At 43.1% G+C, this 25,801-nt stretch overlaps 1 protein-coding gene across 4 annotated transcripts in view; it reads left to right on the top strand.

The window, feature by feature from the left end:
* The window catches only part of TBC1D1 (TBC1 domain family member 1), an 83,206-nt gene extending 68,179 nt beyond the window's left edge, over positions 1 to 15,027 (top strand). For all 4 annotated transcript variants that reach the window (XM_077934394.1, XM_028743185.2, XM_028743188.2 and 1 more), the window contains 5 exons: positions 802 to 1,046; positions 1,692 to 1,851; positions 4,644 to 4,813; positions 6,345 to 6,515; positions 8,693 to 15,027. In XM_077934394.1, the coding sequence (XP_077790520.1) occupies positions 802 to 1,046; positions 1,692 to 1,851; positions 4,644 to 4,813; positions 6,345 to 6,515; positions 8,693 to 8,896 (950 nt within the window). In that variant the 3' untranslated portion in view covers positions 8,897 to 15,027. The remainder of the gene's footprint in view (positions 1 to 801; positions 1,047 to 1,691; positions 1,852 to 4,643; positions 4,814 to 6,344; positions 6,516 to 8,692) is intronic.
* The last annotated feature ends 10,774 nt before the right edge of the window (positions 15,028 to 25,801 follow it).

The following is a 25,801-nucleotide window of genomic DNA, read 5'->3' as shown; positions in this document are numbered from 1 at the left end:
AGTCTCAAAACATCTGGAAGGCCGAGGTTGTGGAAGCCTGATCTATAGTATCAAAGCAATTAGCCAGTGGTTCTCAACCAGTGGGTCCCCAGATGAAGAAGAAGAAGAGAAGAAGAGTTTGGATTTGATATCCCGCCTTTCACTCCCTTTAAGGAGTCTCAAAGCAGCTAACATTCTCCTTTCCCTTCCTCCCCCACCACAAACACTCTGTGAGGTGAGTGGGGCTGAGAGACTTCAAAGAAGTGTGACAAGCTCAAGGTCACCCAGCAGCTGCATGTGGAAGAGCGGAGACGCGAACCCGGTTCCCCAGATTACGAGACTACCACTCTTAACCACTACACACTGGTTGTTGGACTACAACTCCCATAATCCCTGAGCTCTGGCCTTGCTAGCTAGGGGTGATGGGAGTTGTAGTTCAACAACATCTGGGGACCCACAGGTTGAGAAAGGCTGAATTAGACTTTATACAGTTGTACCTTGGGTTAAGTACTTAATTCGTTCCGGAGGTCCATACTTAACCTGAAACTGTTCTTAACCTGAAGCACCACTTTAGCTAATGGGGCCTCCTGCTGCTGACGCGCCGCCAGAGCACAATTTCTGTTTTCAACCTGAAGCAAAGTTCTTAACCTGAAGCACTATTTCTGGGTTAGCGGAGTCTGTAACCTGAAGCATATGTAACCTGAGGTACCACTGTAGTTTATTAGACAAGCGGCCTAACAAAATTGTTTGCTTCACACGAAAACATGGCATGTTTGCTTTATTAATATTTGTGCTGCTAACCCCAATTTTTAATTTTCACAGGCCGCACCTTTCCGACGCATCCATATTTCTCAGCCCAGCTTGGAGCTGGGCAGCTGTCACTTTACAATATCTTGAAGGCCTATTCCCTCTTGGATCCGGAAGTCGGCTATTGCCAGGGCCTCAGCTTTGTAGCCGGTGTGCTGTTGCTTCATATGAGTGAAGAAGAGGCTTTCAAAATGCTCAAGTTCCTTATGTTTGACATGGGCCTGAGGAAGCAGTATCGGCCTGACATGACAATTTTACAGGTTAGCGCTCCAGCTTGCATTTAATTTTTTTTAATTTTTTTTTAAATGCAAGAACATAAGAATTATATATTGCGTTTCCACCCAATGTTCATAAAAAGAAAGCACAATACGTGAAACACTTGTGAATTTTTATTACCTGTGTATTCAGAAAGGTTGAATGAGAAGGGTGCCAAATGGGAACATTGTCAGCTGTGTATCTGCTGAAGTTGGGGCACAATTTTGGAGTGTGTTAGCAGGTCAATAGGCTGCCAGTGGCTGTTGTACAAATAGATTTATGAGGTTTTCCTCAGAGAAAACAAACGTATCCTTTAATAAGATTGTGAAGATCACCAAATCACAGTATTTTTAGCTGGCATAAAAGGGGGAAGAAGGATAGTTTTCATTTTCGAATACAATGTAGAAGGCCAATACAAAATAGCTTCAGTTTTCTTTTTCTTTTTCTCAGGTGTGTGAATGCTAATTTGTGGATATGAAAATTTTAGTTTGCTTCCTGGAAAGTATACTTAGGATCACAATTTCAACTGAATGCATCAGGACTTACATTCCTATAAATGTGCATTTGGACCATCACATAAAGGTCCCAGGGGAAAATCCTTTAAACATTTTGTCTAGTTTAACAACCTTTATTTTTATTTGCCTGTGCAGATCCAGATGTATCAACTTTCTCGACTTCTTCATGATTACCACAGAGATCTCTACAATCATTTTGAAGCACATGAAATTGGACCTAGTCTGTATGCTGCCCCCTGGTTTCTTACCATGTTTGCCTCTCAATTTCCCCTGGGGTTTGTGGCTAGAGTATTTGGTAAGTCACGATAAATGATAAGGATACCTAGGATCCATTAAATATATTATTTGTTTGAAATTCAGGAAGTTTTTTTCTATCAGTATGAGCCAATCAGCTAATAGGACATGAGTGGTTTTCTTAAGATTGTATGGACAAGAATGTGGAGACAGAGCATAGCAAATGCAGATGCTTTCGTTCCACCATGTCAAATGCTTTATCTTTGTTTGTAAACAGAGGAATAGGTCTTTCATGACGGTAACCACACTTTCTGACAAATAGGCAATTGGTTAAAATGGGACAAAATCATTTTTAAATGTGACATATTCTATGGACAAAAGCATTGTGAATTTTGCTTAGGCTGTTAGTAATTTGGAACAGTATTCTGATTTGACTGAACTGCATCTTATTAACCTAAGTTCCATGGTTGACAAAAATTTGATGGAGGCCCTAATCTCTGCCTAAACCTATTGATTGCGTCATACCTTAGTATGGAATCAAGTTGACATTCCAAATATAACATGTTGAAATTATAATCCAACATTCCTCTTCACAGTCATGCATAATAAAAAAATATGATCTTTGGCATTACTTATCAATGTCTTGCTTGAATGCACATAAACTAAAACATATGCTATCTGTATATATCCCACCCTATATGCTTCCAAATGTAGAGTGGTTGTTTTTAATTATTGTACATTTTTTCTGTTTCATTTCCCTTCTTGCAGAGAAACACAGACAACTTGTTAAAAAAGCAAATACACTTGAAAGGCACTGTACATATGTAATGAAATATAGACATGTAAAAGGGCTTTGTGGAACAAAGAATGACACTAGTTAGGGAGGAGATATAACAAAAAAGCAAAACTTTGCTTGCTACACTGGAAGCAATGATTTGCAACAATACTGGGAAGGTTGCTCACAAAACTTTGTATAAGGAGAGCATTCTCTCTCTTTAAAATAATGAATTACAGCAGTGGATAGCCATGTTACTTACTCTGTTGCACCAAAGACAACAAAGAATTATTTTTATGATACTTTAGATGAAGAAGAACAAAAGGTGAATTGCACACATTAGTCCCTTTTCTTTTACAGAAATATTTGAATCAGGGCCTTCCTGGTTTAGCAGCTCACTCTTGTAGTTGTTATGCTAGAGTAGGTCTTTGGGGAACCCAGATATCAGATAAGGAAGTTCTACGTTCAAAAATTGGCTGTGTGGACTAGAGGGCTGCATTGTGTGTTCAACCCGCCTCTGTTTTTTCTCTCTGCCTCTGTGAACTTTCAACACCCCTGTGTAGATATAAGGGTCCTGTACAAAAAAAGATGTATTCTCTTATTTGCTCAGCAATAGAAAAACAATGTTAACTCTGTTTCCAGATTGTATTTTTGAATCACGCTGACATTTGTTTGGATGTCTACATTACGTCGTTACTGGCTCACCACCCAGATCCAGCAAACCTTTGCCCTGGATATGTTCTTAAAATAATTGGCTTTTTGTTTAAAATGTTTGATGTGTTGTACAGGGATCGACAAATTATGTGTGGCCCTGGTGGCCAACTAAGAAATTTGTTGTCATGTGGCTATCCTCCAGGGGGGTAGGGTCTTGATGTATATTTGAGATGTGGCACAAGGTCAGGGACAAGCAGAAGCTTCTCTGATTTTCTTCTTCAGTGTGAAACTGTAAGGGGCGGCAGAAGCCAGTGGGGTTTCTCTGCCAGGCACCTAGAGCTCCAGCTCCATGGCAGGCAACCCTCCATGCCTGCACCATTCTTCTTAGTGGGCAAGGGGCAGAGGAGGTGTGTGGACTTTCTGCACCTGCCTCGACTGTCCTTCCTCTGCTCAGAGCCAGGCAGAGTTGATGGAAGCATGCAGGGTTTCTTTGCTTCTCTCAGGGGGTCAGAGCACCACCCCACTGCCAGGCACAGAGACCAGGCATTGCGTTTGCACTGACCCTCTTCAGCTTGGAAGCAGAATTATGTTTTGGCTAAAACAAGTAACGGGTTCCATATTTGCATTGGGAGTGGTGGAGAATCAGCTCTCCCCTTCTTCACCTCTAGCGTTATGAAGAGGTCTTGGGCACGTCTCCCTTGCCTGAGCCTGACAGACCCCTCTCTGTGGTAAGATCTTTGAGGGAGATTATAAAATGCTTCCGTTTTATACAGGAGCAAGACAATTGCTATGTCTGCCACACTAACATAGCATAGGTCACCTTGAACTGATCTCTTCTCTCCCCCACCCCCAGCTTCTTGCATAAACACTGCTCTTGGCTTAAATCGAAAATTAGTTTTGCTTGGCTATGCTTTCAGCATTATCTGCCCTAATTCTAGCATGTATTTTAGTTTTAGTTTTAGTTTTTTTCTTCAGTGTGCTCTTAAATTTGGATGCCTTGCTGGAAATTAATTTTGTCCGACTTTATTTAAGTGAAAGACATATAAGCATCAAACATTTATTATAGATGGCAAATGATTGTAAGGTTAGACTGGAACTAACAGCTGTCAGTAGAATGCACATATGGTGTAAGTGGAAAGCAGTGTAAGATATATGTCAGACAGAAAACTGTCTATTTCTTCCATTGGTTTCATTCAAATATGCCTTTTGCTGCAGGATACATAGAACTGCTACATGCATTATTTTATCAGTATGTCACATAGTGTTAGAAATCTTCAAATTGGAGAACTGGAATATAGCTGCCATTACCAGAACAATTATTGATACACAGTGGTACTTGAGCATTTGGTGGATTCCAAGCTGCTTAAAATTTTCATTATAATTTCTTCTTTGCCTTCTCCCCCCACCCACTCTTTTCCCCCCAGACATGCTGTTTCTCCAAGGATCAGAAGTTATATTTAAAGTGGCTTTAAGTTTGCTGGGAAGCCATAAGCCCTTAATTCTGCAACATGAAAACTTGGAAACTATAGTTGATTTCGTTAAATGTATTCTCCCAAATCTGGGTTTGGTACAGATGGAAAAAACCATAAACCAGGTATGAAGCTAGGTATTACCAGGAAGATGTAAATTGCAAAATTACTAGTAATTTATTGATGCCCCAGTCAAGAAATGTATTTGTACTCAACCCACCCACCCACAACTGAATTGGCTTATACACTTGGAGAATGTAGATGTTCTTTGTGGAGAGCTAAAAAATCTTTGTGGAGACTAGCCAGAATTGTTTGGGGGTAATATTATAGCTGGAATATATAGCTAGATTTCCTCCTGTGTTTTCATAGTGAGCATGGACAGTTTACTTGAACAATGGAAATGCTTTGGATGTTTGGCAGTAGTAAAATATGTCCTGTGCACAAGAATCAAGGTTGAGTTTCCTCTCCACATAATATAATGCAGTATTTCCTGAAAGCAAGAAATTAAGCTAATGCTCTTCAAAATGGAAGCGAGGGAGAGAAAGTAATTAATGGCAAATAATATTTACTTGAGACTCCTAGCCATTCTACCAATTCTCATCATTTCCCTGACATTTCATCTTCTAAACTCCACAGTCTGTCCATCCCTCCCTTCACCTCCCACCAGGTCCTACTTTGCAGCCTGCCCAGTTCCATCAAACCCTTTGATGCTTTCACTTCCTCGCCACTCAGATTCCAAGGCCTTGGTATCCCTGCATGTCTGGCATTCCAGCTTTTGCCCCTGTTACCGTTCTTTCTAGAAAACTGTAGTAAGGTTTTCCCCAGTTCATTTCTTAATGGCTCCTCCTTTCATTGTATTGCACCATCCTACAATCTAAGTATGTTGCATTTGGTGAACTAGATGTTGTAGGTGCATAGTTCAGGCCTCTAATCTATACAACTCATAGCAAAATAGATGCCCTCTATAATCTAGCCCCTTGGAAGAGCACTGTTGTCTGTGGTTTTACTATGTTTTGGCATACCGTTGGTTATCTCTCTGGTGTGAATTAATATTCTAAATGCTCTTTATTCAGACGAGCCCTTCTTGACTTTCAAAAACCAATAAGATATTAGCCACTGGATGCCTTGACTTCCTTTGTAATCTTGAAATACACCTGATAATTTTTGGAGCTAACTTATTTGTTAGGCAGTTGGGTGTTTTGTGTTTTCAATGTTCCATTAATTTTTACAAGACTTTATCTCAGTAGGCTCATAACATTTTTGAACAAGTGGAATGAATGAATGAATGAATGAATAGCATGATCTATAATGTGATCCTCATAGCTGTGAAACTAGCTGTGAAACAACCTGACATGAGGCCATTCTCTCATGACAAAAATGCTTCTATATGATACTAAAGTGGTTGATACTACTTTTAGATGGTCACCATGTTACTGGAGAGAGAGAAAAGAAAAAGGTTCAGAAGCAGCAAAAATGAAACTCTGATAGGCAATAAATTTTGCTTGGGAAGAATGTTTGGATTATCTGACGCCCCGATTTCTTATAGACTGTGAGCCAAACAGGATCTTATACAGAATATGCATGTAGTGGGTTTTCTGGTTCTTGTTTTCTTTTTAAAAAAATTCAAGGCACTCTTCCATTTTACATATGTACTAGGTATTTGAGATGGATATTGCCAAACAGCTGCAAGCTTATGAAGTTGAATATCATGTGCTTCAAGATGAATTGATAGATTCTTCTCTCAATGACAATCAAAGGATGGATAAATTGGAAAAAGCCAACACCAATTTACGTAAACAAAACTTTGACCTCCTTGAGGAGCTGCAGGTACTGATTGCACATTATACAATATACATTAAATATAGCTCAGTGGCTCATTTATTTACAGCTGGATGCATCAGTAATCAGTGAGTTTTTGTATTTGAAAAACATTTGCACATCTAGTTTCTGGAACCCCTCTTGGTGATTATTAGAAAATCAGATGACTATGGGATTTGATTATCTTTATAAAAATAAAAGTCCTGAAATGCCTAGTGGATTTGTCATCTCTATTTCACTGGGATATCTTGTACAGGAGCATAACTACATCGTGCTTTTAAATACTAGGTATCTGTACCATGCGGATACAGGCAATTGGTAAGCAGAAAAAAGATGAGATGAAGGAAGTAAATTTATGAGCTGCTTAGCCAACACAGCAACTGTTATGCTCTATGACATCAACAGAAATTGCTTAAATAGTGCAACTGTTGCTCTCCAAGGTCTACACAAACACACACTGTTTCCCATTTGGTTTTTGTTTTGTTTTGAGCATGGGTTTTTTACCATTGGGATCAAAATTGGGAAGTAAAAAGATGGAAAGAATAGAAATCATCCAGGTTCATGCTTCCCAGGTCAAAGCTTGCTAAAGTTGAAGAGCCGAAAAGCCAATTTCACAGTCTTTGGCAGGCATTTTTTGTGTGTTATTTGTTTGGTCTGAATCATGATTCATGTTTCCTTGCCTCAGCATCAGTGAGGCTCATGCTAGATAGATGTAGCTCTGGATTAACAATGCTATTCTTAATTAAAATGCCTTGGTTAATAAATTTACACATGAATTAGTCAATTCATGACGTAGATTTATTGGCTTTTAGTTTTTCTACTCAGTATTATGTTGTAGGCTTAAGTCATTCTGGAGCTTAAGTAAACAAGATTTGGAAGGAATGTGGAGAATATATCATACACAAAATTTAATTCGTTATTAAGTAGCAGAGTGGTCTTTTTCCCCCAGTGGTGGCTGTGGAGAAGTTTAGTCGTTACATTGTTGGCAGGAATCTTCCCTGCACCAAACATTGATGTCCACATTTGTCCCGTGTTCTTTTTTTATCTAGATGCAGTCCAATTCTACCCTATTCATAAACTCTAAAAAAAGCCATGAGGGAAACAAGCTTCATCTGCATTGTCCCAGTATAGGCTCAATTTCATTTTGTGTAGAAAGATGAAACTCCAAAACTGGCTGTAAGTTAAGTATGCCAGTACAGTGGTGCCTCGCAAGACGAAATTAATTCGTTCTGCGAGTTTTTTCGTCTTGCGGATTTTTCGTCTTGCGAAGCACGGTTTCCCATAGGAATGCATTGAAAATCAATTAATGCGTTCCTATGGTCAAGAAAAGTCCAAACAAAGGCAAATTTGGTACAAAAAGAATTTATTAAGTGCTCTTTAAAGTCACACATACTGTAAAGAGCATTTCAAAAACTGAAGGAACAATAATTTAAGTTTCTAAACATGACAGAAAAGCATTTAAAAATCACCAAAGTGTACTGTACATACATTTTCTAAGACTCTGGGGGACAACTCGAATGCACCCTGGGTATTAACGGTTTTAAGAAAAAGGAAACGTTTTCGTCTTGCGAAGCAAGCCCATAGGGAAATTCGTCTTGCAAAGCAACTCAAAAAACGAAAAACTCTTTCGTCTTGCGAGTTTTTCGTCTTACGAGGCATTCGTCTTGCGAGGCACCACTGTAATTTGGATTGCTGTACTGTATTTATGTGACACGGGTGGCACTGTGGGTTAACCCACAGAGCCTAGGACTTGCCAATCAGAAGATTGGCGGCTCAAATCCCCGCGACGGGGTGAGCTCCCGCCCTGCCAACCTAGCAGTTCGAAAGCACGTCAAAGTGCAAGTAGATAAATAGGTACCGCTCCGGCAGTAAGGTAAACGGTGTTTCCGTGCGCTGCTTCGGTTTGCCAGAAGCGGCTTAGTCATGCTGGCCACATGACCCGGAAGCTATACGCCGGCTCCCTCGGCCAATAAAGCAGGATAAGCGGCACAACCCCAGAGTCGGTCACGACTGGACCTAATGGTCAGGGGTCCCTTTACCTTTTACTGTATTTATTGTTCTGCACATGTGAATTTCAGCTGGTTTCACATAAGAGGAATAGAAAGGTGTGCTGAGGGAGCAGTCTGCGTGTTCTTACTTGTTTTTCTCACTAGCAATCTGTATATGTTTCTTGTTTGTCCCTTAAGATGGCAAATGGAAAGATCCAAAACCTAGAGGCCATGGTTGATGCTTTGCTCAACAATGAAAGCAAGCTGAGGCAGACAATTCTCACTCTAGAACTGGAGAGGAAAGCACTGCTGGAAACGGTAAAGGAGATGCACATACATTCAGCAAGCCCCAGTGGAAAGCCTCTTCTTACCAGGCAAGAACATATGGATTCTGCTAACTGACAGCTGCAGACATAACGGAGGAGGCAAGTTCAACACAGATAAGAAGGGAAGAAACCTTTTCTGAAGTCGCTATCTTTCAAAGGTGTCCTTTGTATTGTTCACGCCTTAACTTTGAGCGAAACAAAGACTTTGCACAAAAGAGATGCATGTTTTCCTAACGGAGGAAAGTCTTGCTTGTTCATATCTACAATTCTTTTGAATTAAGCATATATGCAATGCAACAAGCAGAAGGACCTTTATGCTGCCTTGTTCTTTTGCTTTTGACTGACATTTCCACTCCACTGTAAAGGTTTGCTGTCCCAAACTCTGCAGCAAGCACTTCTCTACCCAAGGGCTTCATGTTGCTTACAAACTAAGCATTTTTAAAACTCCACTTTTAAACACTGTGTGCTGCAAAGGTGCTGGAGAATTACAGCGCTAGGAGTTCCTGGAGCGATTCCTTCTCCCTATTTGAGGGGCTACATTATTCATTTGCAATTGGACTTAGTAAGTTTGTGGCACTTACCCCTCCGCCTGAAGCTGGAGTGGATTCCATTTATTCACATTGTGTTTTTAAATCCCTTTTGCTGCCTTAAGACATCAGTTTAGTGAACCCAGTAAGTCAAATTTCACCATTTGCATTTTGAGATTGTTATCTGTTGTTACAAATCTGATATCTTTTAATTACCGGGGAGGGGGGGAGTGTTTTTTTATTTTTAACATCCAACATTATAGCATGGTTTAATGCTCTGATGAAGTTCAGGATACTACTTTTTTCTTCTCTAAGGTGTGTTTTGACAGGTCTGAAGCTTTCATGTCATTTTGATGGATCATGCCTTAAAGTGTTGTTTTATTTATTTTTGAAGTATTGTATGTTGCAAGCCTTTGGTTGCCAAATGGAAATCTTAATGACTGTCAGTTTTAATTTTAGAAGTTAATTGGACCCTCAACCCACTCTGATGAAATTTTGCTCTTCAAAACATTACCTTCTGAAATTGTGGTACTTCCAAGGGTTGGTTCTATGAAAGACACACTTAACAGTGCTATCCTACACATGTCCACTCAGAAATAAACCCCACTGGGTTCAATGGGATTTACTCCCAGGACAGCAGTGTTACACAGAGCAGCTGGCTTATTTGAAGTAGGAGTACAGTCTCTCAATAAAAATATATCCTTTTTTTCTTCATATAAACAAAAGCGTTTTTAAGACCTTTAAAAGCACTTCAACTTACAACTTCAGGTAGTGTATCATTATTCATCAGTAAGCAGTTCAATATATATTACAGGAAGTTCAATTGATAACACAAATTCATTTCTTTTTAAATAAATTTGTTGACTTGAAATGTATGGGCATTTACTTTAACTAGTAATGTTACAATTGATAAACAAATTATGCATGAAGAAGTTTTTTTCTTCCTGCCAGCAGTGGTTGACAATAATTATTATATTGCACAGTGAATTTCCTGTCTAGATATAAGGTGAAATCCAGAAACATTAAGATCAATTGACTTCAATAGGATGTGGGTCTCACATCAAACTTAAACCTATTTAATAGTCATTCCCTCTGGCAAGAAACCCTTGGACAGCATTCTGTGAGGGGTGCTAGAGAGACTTTTCAACACCCTTACCAAGCTAAATTTACAGGATTCTTTAAGAAACCATGATGGTTTAACTGGCATATAATTATTCTATGTTGTTCTTTAGATAAGCCCGAAGTATTGTTTATGTTGTATGAAAAGGGTAACACATTCCTTCATTTCTCACACCTCTCCAATTCACTGCATAGTTTTGCATCCTTAAACAAAAACAAACTCTTATTGATTATGTTGTGAGTCAGCGCTTTTTCCATTCACATTTTTACTTTTAAAATGATTTTTTCATTGTGGGTTCTTCAGAAATTTTATTATTTTTACTCTTAGGAGTGCCCAGCAATGATGCATTTGGACAAAGGCAATAACTGATATATAAGCTTTTTAACACTAAAACAAAAGAGCAATAAAAAGACTAACTAACCCAGCCAACTTCATATTGTGATGTTCAAAAATATAGAGTATCGGGTCTCCTGCAGTAGTCCTATGGGATTATTAAATACAAATATGAAGAACCAGTCGGCAGAGAAAGCTACAAGCCCATGGCACCTCTTCCTGAGACTCTCCAGAAAGCACATTGGTGAGCCTTCCTCCACAGAGATTGCCACCAACAGGATGACTTCTTCTCAACCAGTATGGCCTCCTCAGCTTGCTGTGGGACAATCACTGCTGTTAGCACTCAACAGCCTATTCTTCTGTGTGTGTCCATGTGCGAGTGTCCAGCCCTTATAAGGATTTTCAGTCCAGCCATTTTTTACTTTCCAGATCTGATAGGAGTTCACTGGTTTGCACTGAAGGCATTGGGGACATCATAAGCAAGAGAAATATTGCTAATTAAGCTGCTAAATTGTACTTCAGATTCAAGGTGGGAACTGCCAAAGTTTTGCATGAGGATGGCTGTATGTTAATTTGCCTAGCATTCTTTCAATACATCCGAGAGAGAGAATCTGAACCCAGGTCTTCTGAAACCATTTTCCCCCACACAGCAATGGCCATTTCGCAATTATTTTTGCCACAGAGACCACCAGGACTAAACGGCGTTTCTGTGCGCTCTGACTTCCGTCACGGTGTCCCGTTGCGCCAGAAGCGGGTTAGTCATGCTGGCCACATGACCCGGAAAGCTGTCTGTGGACAAACACTGGCTCCCTCAGCCTGAAGTGAGATGAGTGCCGCACCCCATAGTCGCCTTTGACTGGACTTTGACTGTCCAGGGATCCTTTGCCTTTTTTACTGTACTAGGCCTAAACTGGTGTTTTCCACAGCAACAGTCCAAAGTTTGAATGACAAACACACTTTTTTTTTTTAAACGGGCATGACTGCATTGGAGAGCCATGGGCCACCAGATGTGTGTATGTGGAAATTTAACAATATGTGCCTCATTCATACTTCAGGGCTTGTTGTTGTTGTTGTTGTTGTTTAGTCGTTTAGTTGTGTCCGACTCTTCGTGACCCCATGGACCAGAGCACGCCAGGCACCTCTGTCCTCCACTACTTCCCGCAGTTTGGTCAAACTCATGCTGGTAGCTTCGAGAACACTATCCAACCATCTCGTCCTCTGTTGTCCCCTTCTCCTTGTGCCCTCCATCTTTCCCAGCATCAGGTTCTTTTCCAGGGAGTCTTCTCTTCTCATGAGGTGGCCAAAGTATTGGGGTCTCAGCTTCAGGATCTGTCCTTCCAGTGAGCACTCAGGGCTGATTTCCTTAAGAATGGATAGGTTTGATCTTCTTGCAGTCCATGGGACTCTCAAGAGTCTCCTCCAGACCATAATTCAAACCAGCACCATAATTCAAATGCTTCAGGGCTTAGGGAGATTTAAATGTACCTGCAGCAAACATAGTTGCTCTATAGAGTGTGTCGGTGACCACTTTGGAAAGCAATAGCTTTCACTTTCAGCACACAGGTCAGTATTCTCCCTTCAGAAATATCTCCAAATCTGCTAAATTCCCATCTGATCTCATAATACAGCAGCTATATTCTGATTTCCCCTTGCTTGTACAGAATTGTATAGATTATGTTAATAAGTTCTTCTGTATATGTAAAATCCCTTCCTTTGACACCCTGAAATTTAAGGATGCAGATCATACGAGTTTTTGTTGTTTAAAACAATCTGGCCAAATTCAGGGATTTCAACCAAAGAATGAATAGGAATATTGCTGTGTGAATGAAAGGCTTCTAACTTGGTGATTCAGCACGTGCTGGGCATCTTATCAGCATGACAGGAAATTGATGGCCTTCTTCTCTCCAGATGAGGAACAAGCAACCCCAGAGAGCTGGAAACCAGCCAACCCTTATGGTTTTATGAAGACAATAGGACTGGGGGTGGGGGGGAATGCATATAAGTGCACCATGGAGTGGAATTTAATGAAGCATATGCTTGCTTTATATATCAGTAGGTGACCAAATATTGGAGGCACAGGAATGGATGGACAGGGTCAGGAACATCAACTACAGCTCCTGACGAGGACTGCTGAGTTGGCAGAAGATGGCTCCCTTTAAAGAAAGTTGCGAGAGTGAGAATAGGTAGGAGAGATTATGGGGAGAGTGTTTGGGGTAGAACGTCCCAGGAGAAGTAGTGAAAAGGTTTGAGTGCTGGTGTGAAGAATGGGCTTCAGGTGGGGGCTTAGCTGAGCAACAGTATGGCAATGGGACGTTAGGCTTTCAGTTGTAACTTGCCCCCAGCATTCAAATTAATAAGTGGATACTACCAGCAGGACTGCTTTTACAATCTGCAGCTCTAAGGCAAGTCACTATTGAGTGGCCACCTTAAACCTAGAAGGAATGGGGCATTGAAAAAAGATAATTCTCTCGTGCTGGCTCTGGCTAAGCAAAGTGAGAGGGGCAGTGTAACTGGTGTGGGGTGCCCTTCACCAGTCTTGGAATTCCAACAAACGCCTGGCTGTGCTACCCTCATCTTTGGACACCCAGGTGTCTGCCCTTCTTCAAGCATTTTTCACCATAAATAGATAGAATATGGAAAGCAAGTGAAAGTTGACAGTAAGTCATATTGTGACCCAGTGTGGTGTAGTGGTTAAGAGTGGTAGACTCGTAATCTGGTGAACCGGGTTCGCTTCCACACTCCTCCACATGAAGCTGCTGGGTGACCTTGGGCTAGTCACATTTCTTTGAAGTCTCTCAGCCTCACTCACCTCACAGAGTGTTTGTTGTGGGAGAGAAAGGAAAGGAGATTGTTAGCCGCTTTGAGACTCCTTAAAGATAAAGGGACCCCTGACCATTAGGTCCAGTTGTGGCCGACTCTGGGGTTGCGGCGCTCATCTCGCTTTATTGGCTGAGGGAGCCAGCGTACAGCTTCCGGGTCATGTGGCCAGCATGACTAAGCTGCTTCTGGCGAACCAGAGCAGTGCACGGAAACGCCGTTTACCTTCCTGCCGGAGTGGTACCTATTTATCTACTTGCACTTTGACGTGCTTTCGAACTGCTAGCTTGGCAGGAGCAGGGACCGAGCAACGGGAACTCACCCCGTTGCGGGGATTCGAACCTCCAACCTTCAGATCGGCAAGTCCTAGGCTCTGGTTTAACCCACAGCGCCACCCACGTCCCCTTGAGACTCCTTAGGGTAGTGATAAAGCGGAATATCAAATCCAAACTCTTCTTCATCTTCTTTTTCTTCTTCTTCAGACACTGACTCGCAAGGAACATTTGATGCTCATGGTATCTTTTGCTTCATATTGCTTAACGTAGGGAGAAACGGCCAATGCACAGGGCTGCCAGGAAACCTGCCTTTTAACTAAACAATCTGAAGTACCAGGAATTCAGTCCCTCAAAGCAGGCTTTTTCAATCTAACCCCCAAAGTTAGCCAAGAAATATTTCATAACTATGATGACTGTACAAGTTCCTGCTTATGCCACTGGGATTTTAAATGGTTTATTGTGCTGATAAACTGGGACAACTGGTTATTATGCTGAGGACAAGAATGAATTTGGACTGTAATTACACTGTGCTGGGATTTTAACAAAAAAAAAGCAAGTTTTTGAAAAGCTGGAATTTAAATTTCCTTGTGTTTCTAAAGGGAAAAGTTCGCATGAATGGTGACAGGCCTCATGTATCTGGAAATCACAAATGATCCATTAGAGCCAATTTGTACATGGAATACACTTTCTAGGACTATTCAGGGTGGGGAATCGCATGGTTGAATGTTCTTAACATAAAACAAGCTCTGCATAGAAAACCAGCACATTAGGAAAAGAGTTAGGCTACATTTCCGGAGACAGGGTGAAGCATTTAATCATGTAATTATCTGTCAGTATTCAAAATTGATGGGGGCTATACCACATTATTGAGAGCATCTAAATTGGCTTGTACTCGAAGCTGTTCTCCTTGTGTAATTGTACAGCGTGGGTGAGGAGAGAGGGAAAGAGTCTATTAAAACAATATACAGTGTGCACGCCCCTTACACATGGGTTCAGTTCCAGGGGTCTGCGTGCAAAGGCAAAATCGTGCAAAGTCAGGAACGCCGCCCCCACAGCACTGTCAGAGCCTTCCCTCCCCCTTCCCCAAGCCTGGTAAGCAAGGATAACTGACTGGGCATGTAGATGGGGGGGGGGGGAATAACGAAATGGAAAGTGGTGGGTTTTCCTGGCTCTCTACTTATTTATCCCCACCCAACCCATACAAGGTTGCAATCGCAAACCTTCATCATCTATGACAGACGAAATGTGAATGCTTTTGAACACTATCAAACCTATTCAGCCCATGTTAAAATGCAAGGGGGAGTGAGAGCAACTGTGAGAGTGTGAGAGCAACTGCTTTGCATGCAGAAGTTTCAGTCTCGAACTAGGGCTGAGAGAGAACTCCGGCTGATGCCATGAAGAGCCGCTAGCCGCTAGCGTAGACCAGTGTTTCCCAACCACTGTTGCCTGGTGTGCCGCGGGAAAAATTAAAAAATCGAAAGATTTTTTTTTTTTAAGTCAAATTTTCGATTGGGGCGCCGTCACTAGATGACCCCTGGGGTTCCCTCCCTCCCTCCCGCTCTGCGCCTCCCTCCTCCTCCTCCTCCGGGGAGGCCCTTCCTGGCTCTCGGCCAAGGCTTGGCGGCTGCCACTCACTCGCTCGCCCACCCGTCCCTCCATCCCTGCACCCGGCCTCTCCCCCTCCGTCCCCGGCGCGGGGGCTGCTGGGATCCGTAGTCCCCTCGCCCTTGGGCTCCGTGCCCGCACGGGGTGCGCGAACTACGTTTCCCAGCGTGGCCTGGCGGGCCGGGCGTTTTGTTTGAAGCGCTCTTCTCCCGGCCATGGAATGAGCGCGGCGGCCGGGCGGGCAGGGGCTCTTCCGCGCAGACCCCGCGCAGCCTGCCTGCGCCCCCCGGAGATTGGGCGGCAGGATGGAGCCCGGGGATCCCCGCGGAGGCGGAGCGGCGGAGGCTGCCCCCCAGGTAGGGCTGCGTCGGGGGTTTTTTATTTTTGCAATGCTGCATCCGCGCCGGAGGGGATGCATCGGACCGCGGGGAGACCCCTTGGCGGGCGTGCAAGGCAATGCATGCGTGCAGGCGTTGCATGGAGTGCAGTGCAATGCAATGGCAACGCGGCGCCCTGCATGCATGCATGCAACTTCCACCGGCGCTCCGGACTTGGCAGGTGAGGGGGGTCCCCAGTGGGCGGCAGAGAGAGCCGGGAGGGCGAAGGGGAGCCGGGGGGGAGCAGCGCTGCTTCCCGAGCCGAGCCCGGGGGGAAACTTCGGCGTCATTGCGCCGGGTGTTGGAAGCGGAGGCTGGCGGGGGCCCCTCACCTGCAAAACCTGGTCGCCTCTCATATATTTCGTGCATTGCATTCATCGCCCGCTTTCTCCTCCAAGGAGCTCCCGGGGGCGCGCGTGGTTCTCCCCGTGTTATCCTCGCAACAACAGCCCTGCGAGGTGGGTCAGGCGAGTGGCCCAAGGGAGCACCCAGGGATTGTCCTGGCCAGGTGGGGTGATTTGAACCCTGCTCTCTGCCCGGTCTTCGTCCTCATTTAGCCCCCACATGTGCATGACTGTGCATGACTGAGGTTTTCCCCCCTCGTCTTGGCTATGGTGTGAGTCTGTGCTGTTAATTAATGGGGTTCTGCCTTCAGAGAAGATGAGCCAGCCCTCAAGGAGGTGATTATGTAATTTGCTAGCAATTCATGTCCCTCCCGGCGTGACGCTGCGCGCTGACGTCACGGGGCTGTAATGGTGGTGTGCCTCGAGATTTTTTTCATGAAACAAGTGTGCCTTTGCCCAAAAAAGGTTGGGAAACACTGGCGTAGACAAATAACTGAGCTTGATTGTCTGATTCAGCATAAGGCTGTGTAGAAGCTATTTTCAGGTGTAGGTGGCAAGATGCAAATTCCAGACCAGATACAAATACCGGTGCCGTTAACGATTTGAACTGCCTCTCTTGCTTTTCATTACTATTGCTTGCAGTTTCTTAGGCCAAGTAGTCACAGAGTGCTTCTAGCCGTGTCCTTCCAAGAAGGCAGTGCAGCCTCTTTACCGCAACACTGACTCACATCCCTCCCCCCTCCCCCACCTTCCCACCACTTCAAAGTTTTTGAAATCCCGTTAGGTAAACTTGCAGCCAGAAAATCCTCCCGTACTTTCCAGACACAGCATGACTTGTCCTGTTTCCCCAGATTTATTTACATAAGCTATTGTAAGATGAATGAATGTCTCCTATTACTCCCACCTGGAGACTATTTCTCATGCATTTCCAGCACAGAACCTTCTGTTTTAGCATATTATCCCTGGAGGGATTTTATCTCTGAAACACAGGAAGCTTTCTAATTGCGATGGTTGCTTAGGCCTCTTCACAGGTGCATTGTTTTCCATTCCTCTGAAGGGATAACTACTCTCTCTGGCTAAAAACGGGATTCCAACGATTTCCACCCGACGTTGGCAATCTCTTGTATTCTATTCTAGGGCAAAAGATGCCAGAACATGCCAACTGCTAGTATCTTCAGGCTAATTGCACTCGTTTCCATAGGTTAACTATTTTTGCTGAGTAGCATGTATATGTATGTGCATTTATATATGCCGTATGAGTGGGTGTGTATTTTTATATTCCGGGAATTTTCTGGTACAGGATGATGCAGGCAGTATATATATTTATAACAGTCAACGTAGCTTGTTGCGTCTCACTGAAGGGCTTTTAATACCTTTACCAGAGTCTCACCCGTTGATGAAAGAGCCTTATACATTGTCAAACTGTTGGTTTAGCAAGGCAAGTGTAACCTGCTCTGACTGGAGGACTTTGGTCAGAAACTACCCAATAATCTTTTAAATCGGCCCAAGTTGGCAGCCCACCAAGGGCACGATCAATTTCTGCTCTGAAACTAAAATTGGTTCAGAACTCAGCAGCTGAATTACTGATGGGGGCTGGTTGCCAGACACACATCTCTCTCATTTTAAAGTAACAATTCCAGTCACTGGTTCTCACCTTTGTCCTATGGCCTTCCAAAAGTTGCTGGATTACAGATCCTATTATGCCTTTTGGCCATGGTTGCTGGAGAGAGCAACGGTTGTTGTCCAACAACACCTGACGACCCAGGATTGGGCAAGAGTGAACCTGTGAGCATGTCTTGTGCCACTATTGTGGACCTCCTGGTTCTCTTACCTTCACATCTACTAGCAGCAACCAAGGATGTGGTGGGTAGGGGAGGAGAAGGGTAGCAGAGCCAGTTTGAGGGGATGCTTGACAAAGTGTCTTCTGGCAAGTTCTCCTCCTTTGGGCATTCTGGGAAATAAAAATGGGTGCCTGCTGCTTGCAACTACCAGGCACGAGGTACCAGGACTGGCATTAGCACTGCTGGGCCCTGCCAGGGTGCGGGGGCCACAGCAGCTGCCCAAGGGTACCAGATGCTGAGGCCAGGCCAGAGCATAATGATTTATGGACAAGAAGTGAACAAAATTGGGTGTCACAGAGGAGCATGCAAAGCAACCCAGATTTTCGATGTTTAGATCTGCCGTGAGAGCAAGCTCGCACAGGTCCAGTTTTGTCATACAGGTGTTTTGACAATGGGCACTTGTGGTGAACTGGTCGCGACTGATTCATGCAACCAGTTTGTCATGCAAACAAGCTTTTGCTGAAGTGGAGTGTACCAGAACTGAAAACAGCAGATCTGAAAGAGTTCTGTGGGTCAAAGGCACGAGCAGAGAGGCGTTCACTTCGCACTGAAGCTAAGAAAACAAATTTTCCCCTTCTCCCCTTCTACCCCTGCCCCAAAGTTCAGAGCTTAACCAAAAGAAATTCGCTGTCAGCCTTTGCTTTAAAAAGAAGTAGGAAGTTTGCAAATTGCATACGGCGGGGAAGGAGGAAATGAGAGTTTAAGAAACGGCTTACTACAAATGCAACTAGAGCTACTTGCACATTTAGCTGGTGGGTCGTCTTTGCAATGTCCAAAAAGGAATGTGCAAGAGAGAAAAAGCACAGCCCATGCATGCCAAGTTCACCAGAGGTGCCATTTTAGCTCTCATTAATTGGGTCCCCCTTGCAAACTAAGAGGCATAGCTGCTTTTTAATGTGTGTCAGGTAATTGTGGTGAACTTTGCAATGGAATGCAGATCTATTTGGCCTTCTTTTATTTCTGTGTTATTCTCTCTCCCGTTCAGTTTTAAGCTGTTAAATTAGGTTACTTTATTGTTCTGTTACAATGTTAGATTTTTTTTTTTAATGATGTACTTACTTATTGACAATACGATTTGTAATTATTATGGAGTGTATGTGGTTTTATAATCGTTAATGTTTACTGCTGTTCATGTAATCTGTGGTGAGCCACTTTGGGCACAATCTTTTGGGAAAGTGCCATAGAAATTAGAAGAGGAATGCCAGGAACAAGATTCTCAGCAAGATTTGAAGCCCTGCTCTGGGACATATTGAAGTATGTTTTTAATTATTATTTTTTTAAGCAGTGTGTTTTAAGAGTATTTGTTTCAGGTTTTTTTATTACTCTCCCTCGTAATTATATTTGCTTATTTAAATAACCGTTAGCAGCTCTGCAGTGTTTCTACTCGCAGAGCAACTGAAAATAAATATTCAAAACCGGTAAAATATTGTATAACAACAAATAAAAACACATTAAAACAGCAAAGGTGGTGTAAAAGTATCTGCTGCAAGAATTTTTATTTACAAAGTATTTACTTGGGATCCATAAATCATCCTGAGGTTCGACTGGGAAAGGATTAGGTTTTCGTAAGTACCTGGTTTGGGAACTTGCAAAAGACAATAACCACTCAATGAGCTGCTTTGGGCATAACACTAAGCCAAACATTGACTTCTTAGCATGACTATTCCCAAAGAATATCTCACAGCAGCTGAACTCGCCCTGCCCCCGCTACTGCTGTATTGCCGTAAGCTGAAATATGTTTGGCTTGGCATGTCCTCCGAACCCAAGCTCATGGTTAGTCTCTGCCAGATAAACCATGTGCTATAAACACCCAAGAACAAATCTTAGCCACAGCTCATGGTTTGTTTGGAGTGAGACAGACCATGAGGTTCAGGTTGGGTGACGCACTACATTAAACCATATCTTGGCTTATGGCAGTTCAGCAACAGCAGTGCTGGAGGAGGGGGCAAGGCAGCTGTGATGTCTCATGTTTATGAATTAAGTCATAGGTTGGCTTGGTGTTGCATGTGAATCAGCAGAGTGGGTAGACCGGGTGAGTTGGCCAGAAATACAGTTTCTCCCAAGGAGAAGTCTGGTGCACAGGACAGGGGTGCTGTCCTGCTCTCTGCCAGCTTGCCCCGATGTTCTGCCAGCCAAATGCACGAGTGCATATTCAGAATTACCAGGAAAACTTGGTCAAAGCCTCATGAGAACCTGGTGAGCCGCCCGATAAATTCCAAGAAATGACCAGCTTTGAGTGTAAGCAAAGATTGCCACTTGATGGATATTGAAAGAAAACTCATTTCCCAATGGGTGCGTATTCTGTAGCGTTATCAAACTGGTGAGCTTAATAATCCCTGGCTGTGACTGCATATGAAACTCTGGTGAATGAATGGGACTATAATTCATCCGACAGGGTGCCAATATTGTAATGAATGCATGGATGACTGTAGGAACTGACACCCCCCCCCAATGGTCCAAGGTAATTGGCTTTTCAACCAATGGATACAAGACTTGCGTAAGGCCAAGACCTACAATCTTCTTTTCTTCATTAATTACATCTCTTAACAATTATAGACCATGAAAGCCGTTCAGCTGATGTAAGCGTGTGTTTCACTGTGTCTTGCTGTATTAAAGATGAAGGTGTAGATTGTCCTTAATTGAAATGGAGAGCATCTCAATATCCCTGACCGAAGCCTCCTCAAAACATGTTTGAGAGGATTTGTGTACCTGTTTTGTAGGACCTAGCACCTCAAGCTGCCTGATTTTAAAAGGCTCATTGTTTCGGATGGCGACAACTCCCTCGGGCAGCCTGCCCAGTGGAGCCAAATTTGGAGTGAATTTTGAAATGTTGCATGTTACGATCCAGTGTCAACTGACATTTAGCAAGATATTCGGATTATAATTAGAAGGCTTGTGAAAGCTGGTTTACAAGAAAGATGATCCCGTAGGTTGATAACTAGCCCAACAATTCCACAGGAACCTCTATAGATTTGTCTCTTCTGTTTGTAACCTCGCCTGCCCTACCTCCACAAAGAGCTCAGAAGAGCATTTTTACCCTCAGAGATGCAATGTTTAGCAAATAATAGATTGGAAACTTTGTGGTTGATTAAGAAGGTGCCTTCAGTTAATCATACAGGGTTTTGGGTGGGTTTTTTTTTTTAATGTGAACTATTTCTGAACGAGTTCTGAACAAAAACAGCTGGGGATAAATGTCAGCTTAGAAGAGACATTACATTGTTTTGTCACAGGTGAGATAGTGCCCCTCCTTCCTGAAACCTGTATAACAAGGGAACAACTTTAGTAGTACAGGACTTGCTTTGCACACAAAAGGTCCTTGCACACATGTGCTCGCACACAAACCCAAATACACACAGCCTTTAGCCCCACTTCAGGATATTTTAATATAAGCTATAAGCTACTGAGATCACTGTAGGTGGTGACAGCAGCCATGAAATTAAAAGACGCCTGCTTCTTGGGAGAAAAGCAATGACAAACCTAGACAGCATCTTAAAAAGCAGAGACATCACCTTGCCAACAAAGGTCCGTATAGTTAAAGCTATGGTTTTCCCAGTAGTAATGTATGGAAGTGAGAGCTGGACCATCAAGAAGGCTGATCGCTGAAGAATTGATGCTTTTGAATTATGGTGCTGGAGGAGACTCTTGAGAGTCCCATGGACTGCAAGAAGATCAAACCTATCCATTCTTAAGGAAATCAGCCCTGAGTGATCACTGAAAGGACAGATTGTGAAGCTGAGGCTCCAATACTTTGGCCACCTCATGAGACGAGAAGACTCCCTGGAAAAGACCCTGATGTTGGGAAAGATGGAGGGCACAAGGAGAAGGGGACGACAGAGGACAAGATGGTTGGACAGTGTTCTCGAAGCTACCAGCATGAGTTTGACCAAACTGCGGGAGGCAGTGGAAGACAGGAGTGCCTGGCATGCTCTGGTCCATGGGGTCACGAAGAGTCGGACACGACTAAACAACAACAAATAAGCTACTGAAACAGGCAAATTCCCATTCTCTCCCCTTATATTTTTCTTTCACCACCGAGCTGAGACCCTCAATGTTATGTAGGTCCTGGAAGCTCAAAGGGCTCATATTAGACCTGTTTGTTGGTTTGTTTTGAAATTTTATTTTCATTATTTTCCTTTTATAAGTGAATAGACATATGCATACCAAGGGGTTTCCCTGTGCCTATAGAAATGACTAATTTTGGATGGACTCATTCACTTACAAAATGATCAGCACTTCACCACTTATGTTTAACATTGGAGGGAACAACCATATGTGAGTCCTTCGCTAAATTAGCCCCTGTAGCTGGATAACATGTGTTGACTTTCCAGCGAAATGGATAGCTTTAACTTCTAAGCCTAATCAGAAAAGTCCCACAGGAGCAACTCACTGAAATCCCACTCCAAACTGCATAATATATATTTTCCTTCATTGTACCATGTCCAAGCGGGTGGCACTGTGGTCTAAACCACTGAGCCTCTTGGGCTTGCCGATCAGAAGGTCGGCGATTTGAATCCCCATTATGAGGTGAGCTCCCATTGCTCGGTCCCAGCTCCTGCCAACCTAGTAGTTTGAAAGCACACCAAAAAGTGCAAGTAGATAAACAGGTACCACTCCGGCAGGAAGGTAAATAGCATTTCTGTGCGCTGCTCTGGTTTCGGTGTTGCATTGCACCAGAAGTGGCTTAGTCATGGTGGCCACATGATCTGGAAAATCTGTCTGCGGACAAATGCCGGCTCCCTCGGCCTGTAAAGCGAGATGAGTGCCGCAACCCCAGAGTCATCTGCTACTGGACTTAACTGTCAGGGGTCCTTTACCTTTACCTTTTTACCACATCCAAGACTGTTTAATGATCTAGCAAATTTCTGAGTAATCTCTCCCCAAGACCGATAATTTTCCATTCCTTGCTTAAATGTACAACTTAAACTTGTTCCCCATTGGGAGGGTTGACATTAATTTCAATGCAAAACAGGATCCAAAATGTAACTCTTCCAATTCAGATAAGAGGAAACGAGTTTTCATTTATCGGTGCTTAGATTAAAGCATGTAGTTTTTCAGGCTGATGAGGCAAAGACTTTTTGTGTGTGTGAAAGGGGTGTGAAATATGCTGCTGTTTCACTGTGTTCCATGTTTGTAAGGCTGAATGTGTAGACACCTGAGGCTGTGTCATGCAATAGTGCCTGAAATTGTACTTACTGGAATATCTAAATCACACTAATGCAAACACAAATAGTACGCATTATGATCCTGGTTCTAGAATATAAAAATCAGCAGGAGAAAAGTGGAAGAACCAGAGAACCCAAATCTAATAATCATTTGCATTAAAATTGCAAAAGTGTGGGGGTTTTTCCCTATGCACCAAAATGCTAGACCAAGAATCCTGTAATATGTAACGCATATGCAGTTTGGGAAAATATAAGCAAGGAAGGGATACATGTCCCTTTCTCTGATGGGAATGCAACCTGGTTAAAGAATACCGGGAAAAGATCGTTTAAGGCAGGGGTCAGCAAACTTTTTCAACAGGCCACTGATGAAAAACACCAGCCACAAAATGTTTTAAAAGAAAGTAGAATCAACACAGATTTTTCAAAAGGAATAGGATGGAATTTATTCAGCAGGGCAACCAATACCGACCATATAAATTAGTAACTCAGAATATTATAAGCATTCTTGCTACTAAGAGAGTGTCTGTGTGTTTCTAGAAAGGAAAACTAAGAATTTTAAAATGTTTTAGAAAAACAGATCTAATATTTATCAGACTAGCGAGAGAATTAAACCTCAAAAACGAGCAAATATCTGTCTTCCAGTTCATTTAATTTGCATAAATGTGCTTTTGCTTATCATTGGGAAGGAACAAGGTGTAATGAAGCCCCACCCTGTGACCAGTAGCCTTTGTTCAGTTTTGAAAGCATGCAAACAAGCAAGTCTGATATAGTCATAAAGACTGGAAACTTGCTCTTTTAAGCAAAAAACGAAGAAAGGACATTGATCTGATAGTAAAATTTTGCTGTGCTTTGTGTGAAACGGCAGAGGACACACTGCTTTGGTTCTGATGGGTTAAGTAAGAACAACAGCAGCAACAATTAAAAAAAAAGATTAACTGTCGTGGACTAGAGCAATTTGATCCGAATTGTAAGAGCAAACCGACCTTCCCACCAGGTGGCACTGTTGTTCCAAACAATTAATGGGGAACTATTGTTCCTTTGCAGGATGCGAACTTTGAAAGGGCAGTGTCAGAAAAATTATTCAGGAATTATTTTGGCTCTCTCTTTTTTTAATTATTCTTTTTGGGGCGTACAGGATGAGGCAATCCTTAAGGTATCCTAAGCCTAGTTATTCAGGGTTTTGTACACTAAGTACATGAACCCTCAACCTGGCCTGGTAGCAGACAGGAATCCACTGCAGATTGTTTAATACCAGTGTCAAGTGTGGTGTAGTGGTTAAAAGTGTTGGACTGGGACCTGAGAGACCAGGGCTTGAATCCCCACTAAGCTACCAAGCTCTCAGAGCGGCCTTGGGCCAGTCACTGACTCTTGGCATAGCCTACCTCACAGGGGGCTTAAAAGGAGGTGGAGAACCATGTATATTGAACTTCTTGGAGAAAAGCAGGGAGGACCTTAAGGTCCATATATAGCAACACCCAAGAGGTCCCGGGCCCTAAGGAAGTTAGATTAGCCTCAACCAGAGCCAGGGCCTTTTCAACACTGGCTCCGGCCTGGTGGAACGCTCTGCCTCATGAGACCAGGGCCCTGCAGGATCTGATTTCTTTCCGCAGGGCCTGTAAGACAGAGTTTGGCCTTTGGCTTGGAGCCAATTTGATTCCCTCCCCCTCTTTCTTTTTTCCTTTCTCCTCCTGTGATGAGGCTGCATTTTAATGTTTTAATGTTGTATTTCAATCTTGTTTTTTAAGTTGTATTTCAATCAACTTGTTTTTATTTTCAGTTGTTAGATGCCTTGGCTGGGGAGGGTGGGGTATAAATAAATTATTATTATTATTATTTAAATGCAATAAATAGACGGCGGCAGTCTACTCCCGTCACTAGTCCAGCCGCAGCATTTGGCACTAGCCGAAGCTTCCAGGCCATATATTTAGATACAGTGGTACCTCGGGTTAAGTACTTAATTCATTCCAGAGGTCTGTACTTAACCTGAAACTGTTCTTAACCTGAAGCACCACTTTAGCTAATGGGGCTTCCTGCTGCCTCCGCACCGCCGGAGCACAATTTCTGTTCTCATCCTGAAGCAAAGTTCTTAACCCAAGGTAATATTTCTGGGTTAGCGGAGTCTGTAACCTGAAGCATATGTAACCTGAAGCGTATGTAACCCGAGGTACCACTGTATCTTAGAATCATAGGATTGTAGAGTTGGAAGGGGCCTTGACGATCATCTTGTCCAAACCTCCTGCAATACAGGAATATCCATCTGGATGAAACCTGCAACATTGCCGTTATCAGGACCACGCTCCAATCGATTTACCCTGGCCCTCTTTTTTATAAAAAGGTTCAGAAGTCCTCCTCTATTTTACATCTTGGTTGTTGAGCTGCGGGCCCCGTCACCTTTCCAGGCATGCCACAAGGTACAAAGTCGTTCCTGTCTCAACAAGTTCGTAATGAAATGAGCATGCAAACTCTCCTTTGTAAGGGGCCCAAATGCCCACTCGCTTTTACAGACCAGACATTCACATCAATAATGCTCAGGAGTCCCTCAAAGGCAGTTTCAGCCTCTTTGGCTGAAATCTGGAGAGT

The sequence above is a fragment of the Podarcis muralis genome, chromosome 9 (genome assembly GCF_964188315.1).
Source record: "Podarcis muralis chromosome 9, rPodMur119.hap1.1, whole genome shotgun sequence".
Classification (NCBI taxonomy): Eukaryota; Metazoa; Chordata; class Lepidosauria; order Squamata; family Lacertidae; genus Podarcis; species Podarcis muralis.
Note: the sequence above shows the minus strand (reverse complement) of the source record. Positions and strands in the feature narration are given on the sequence as shown.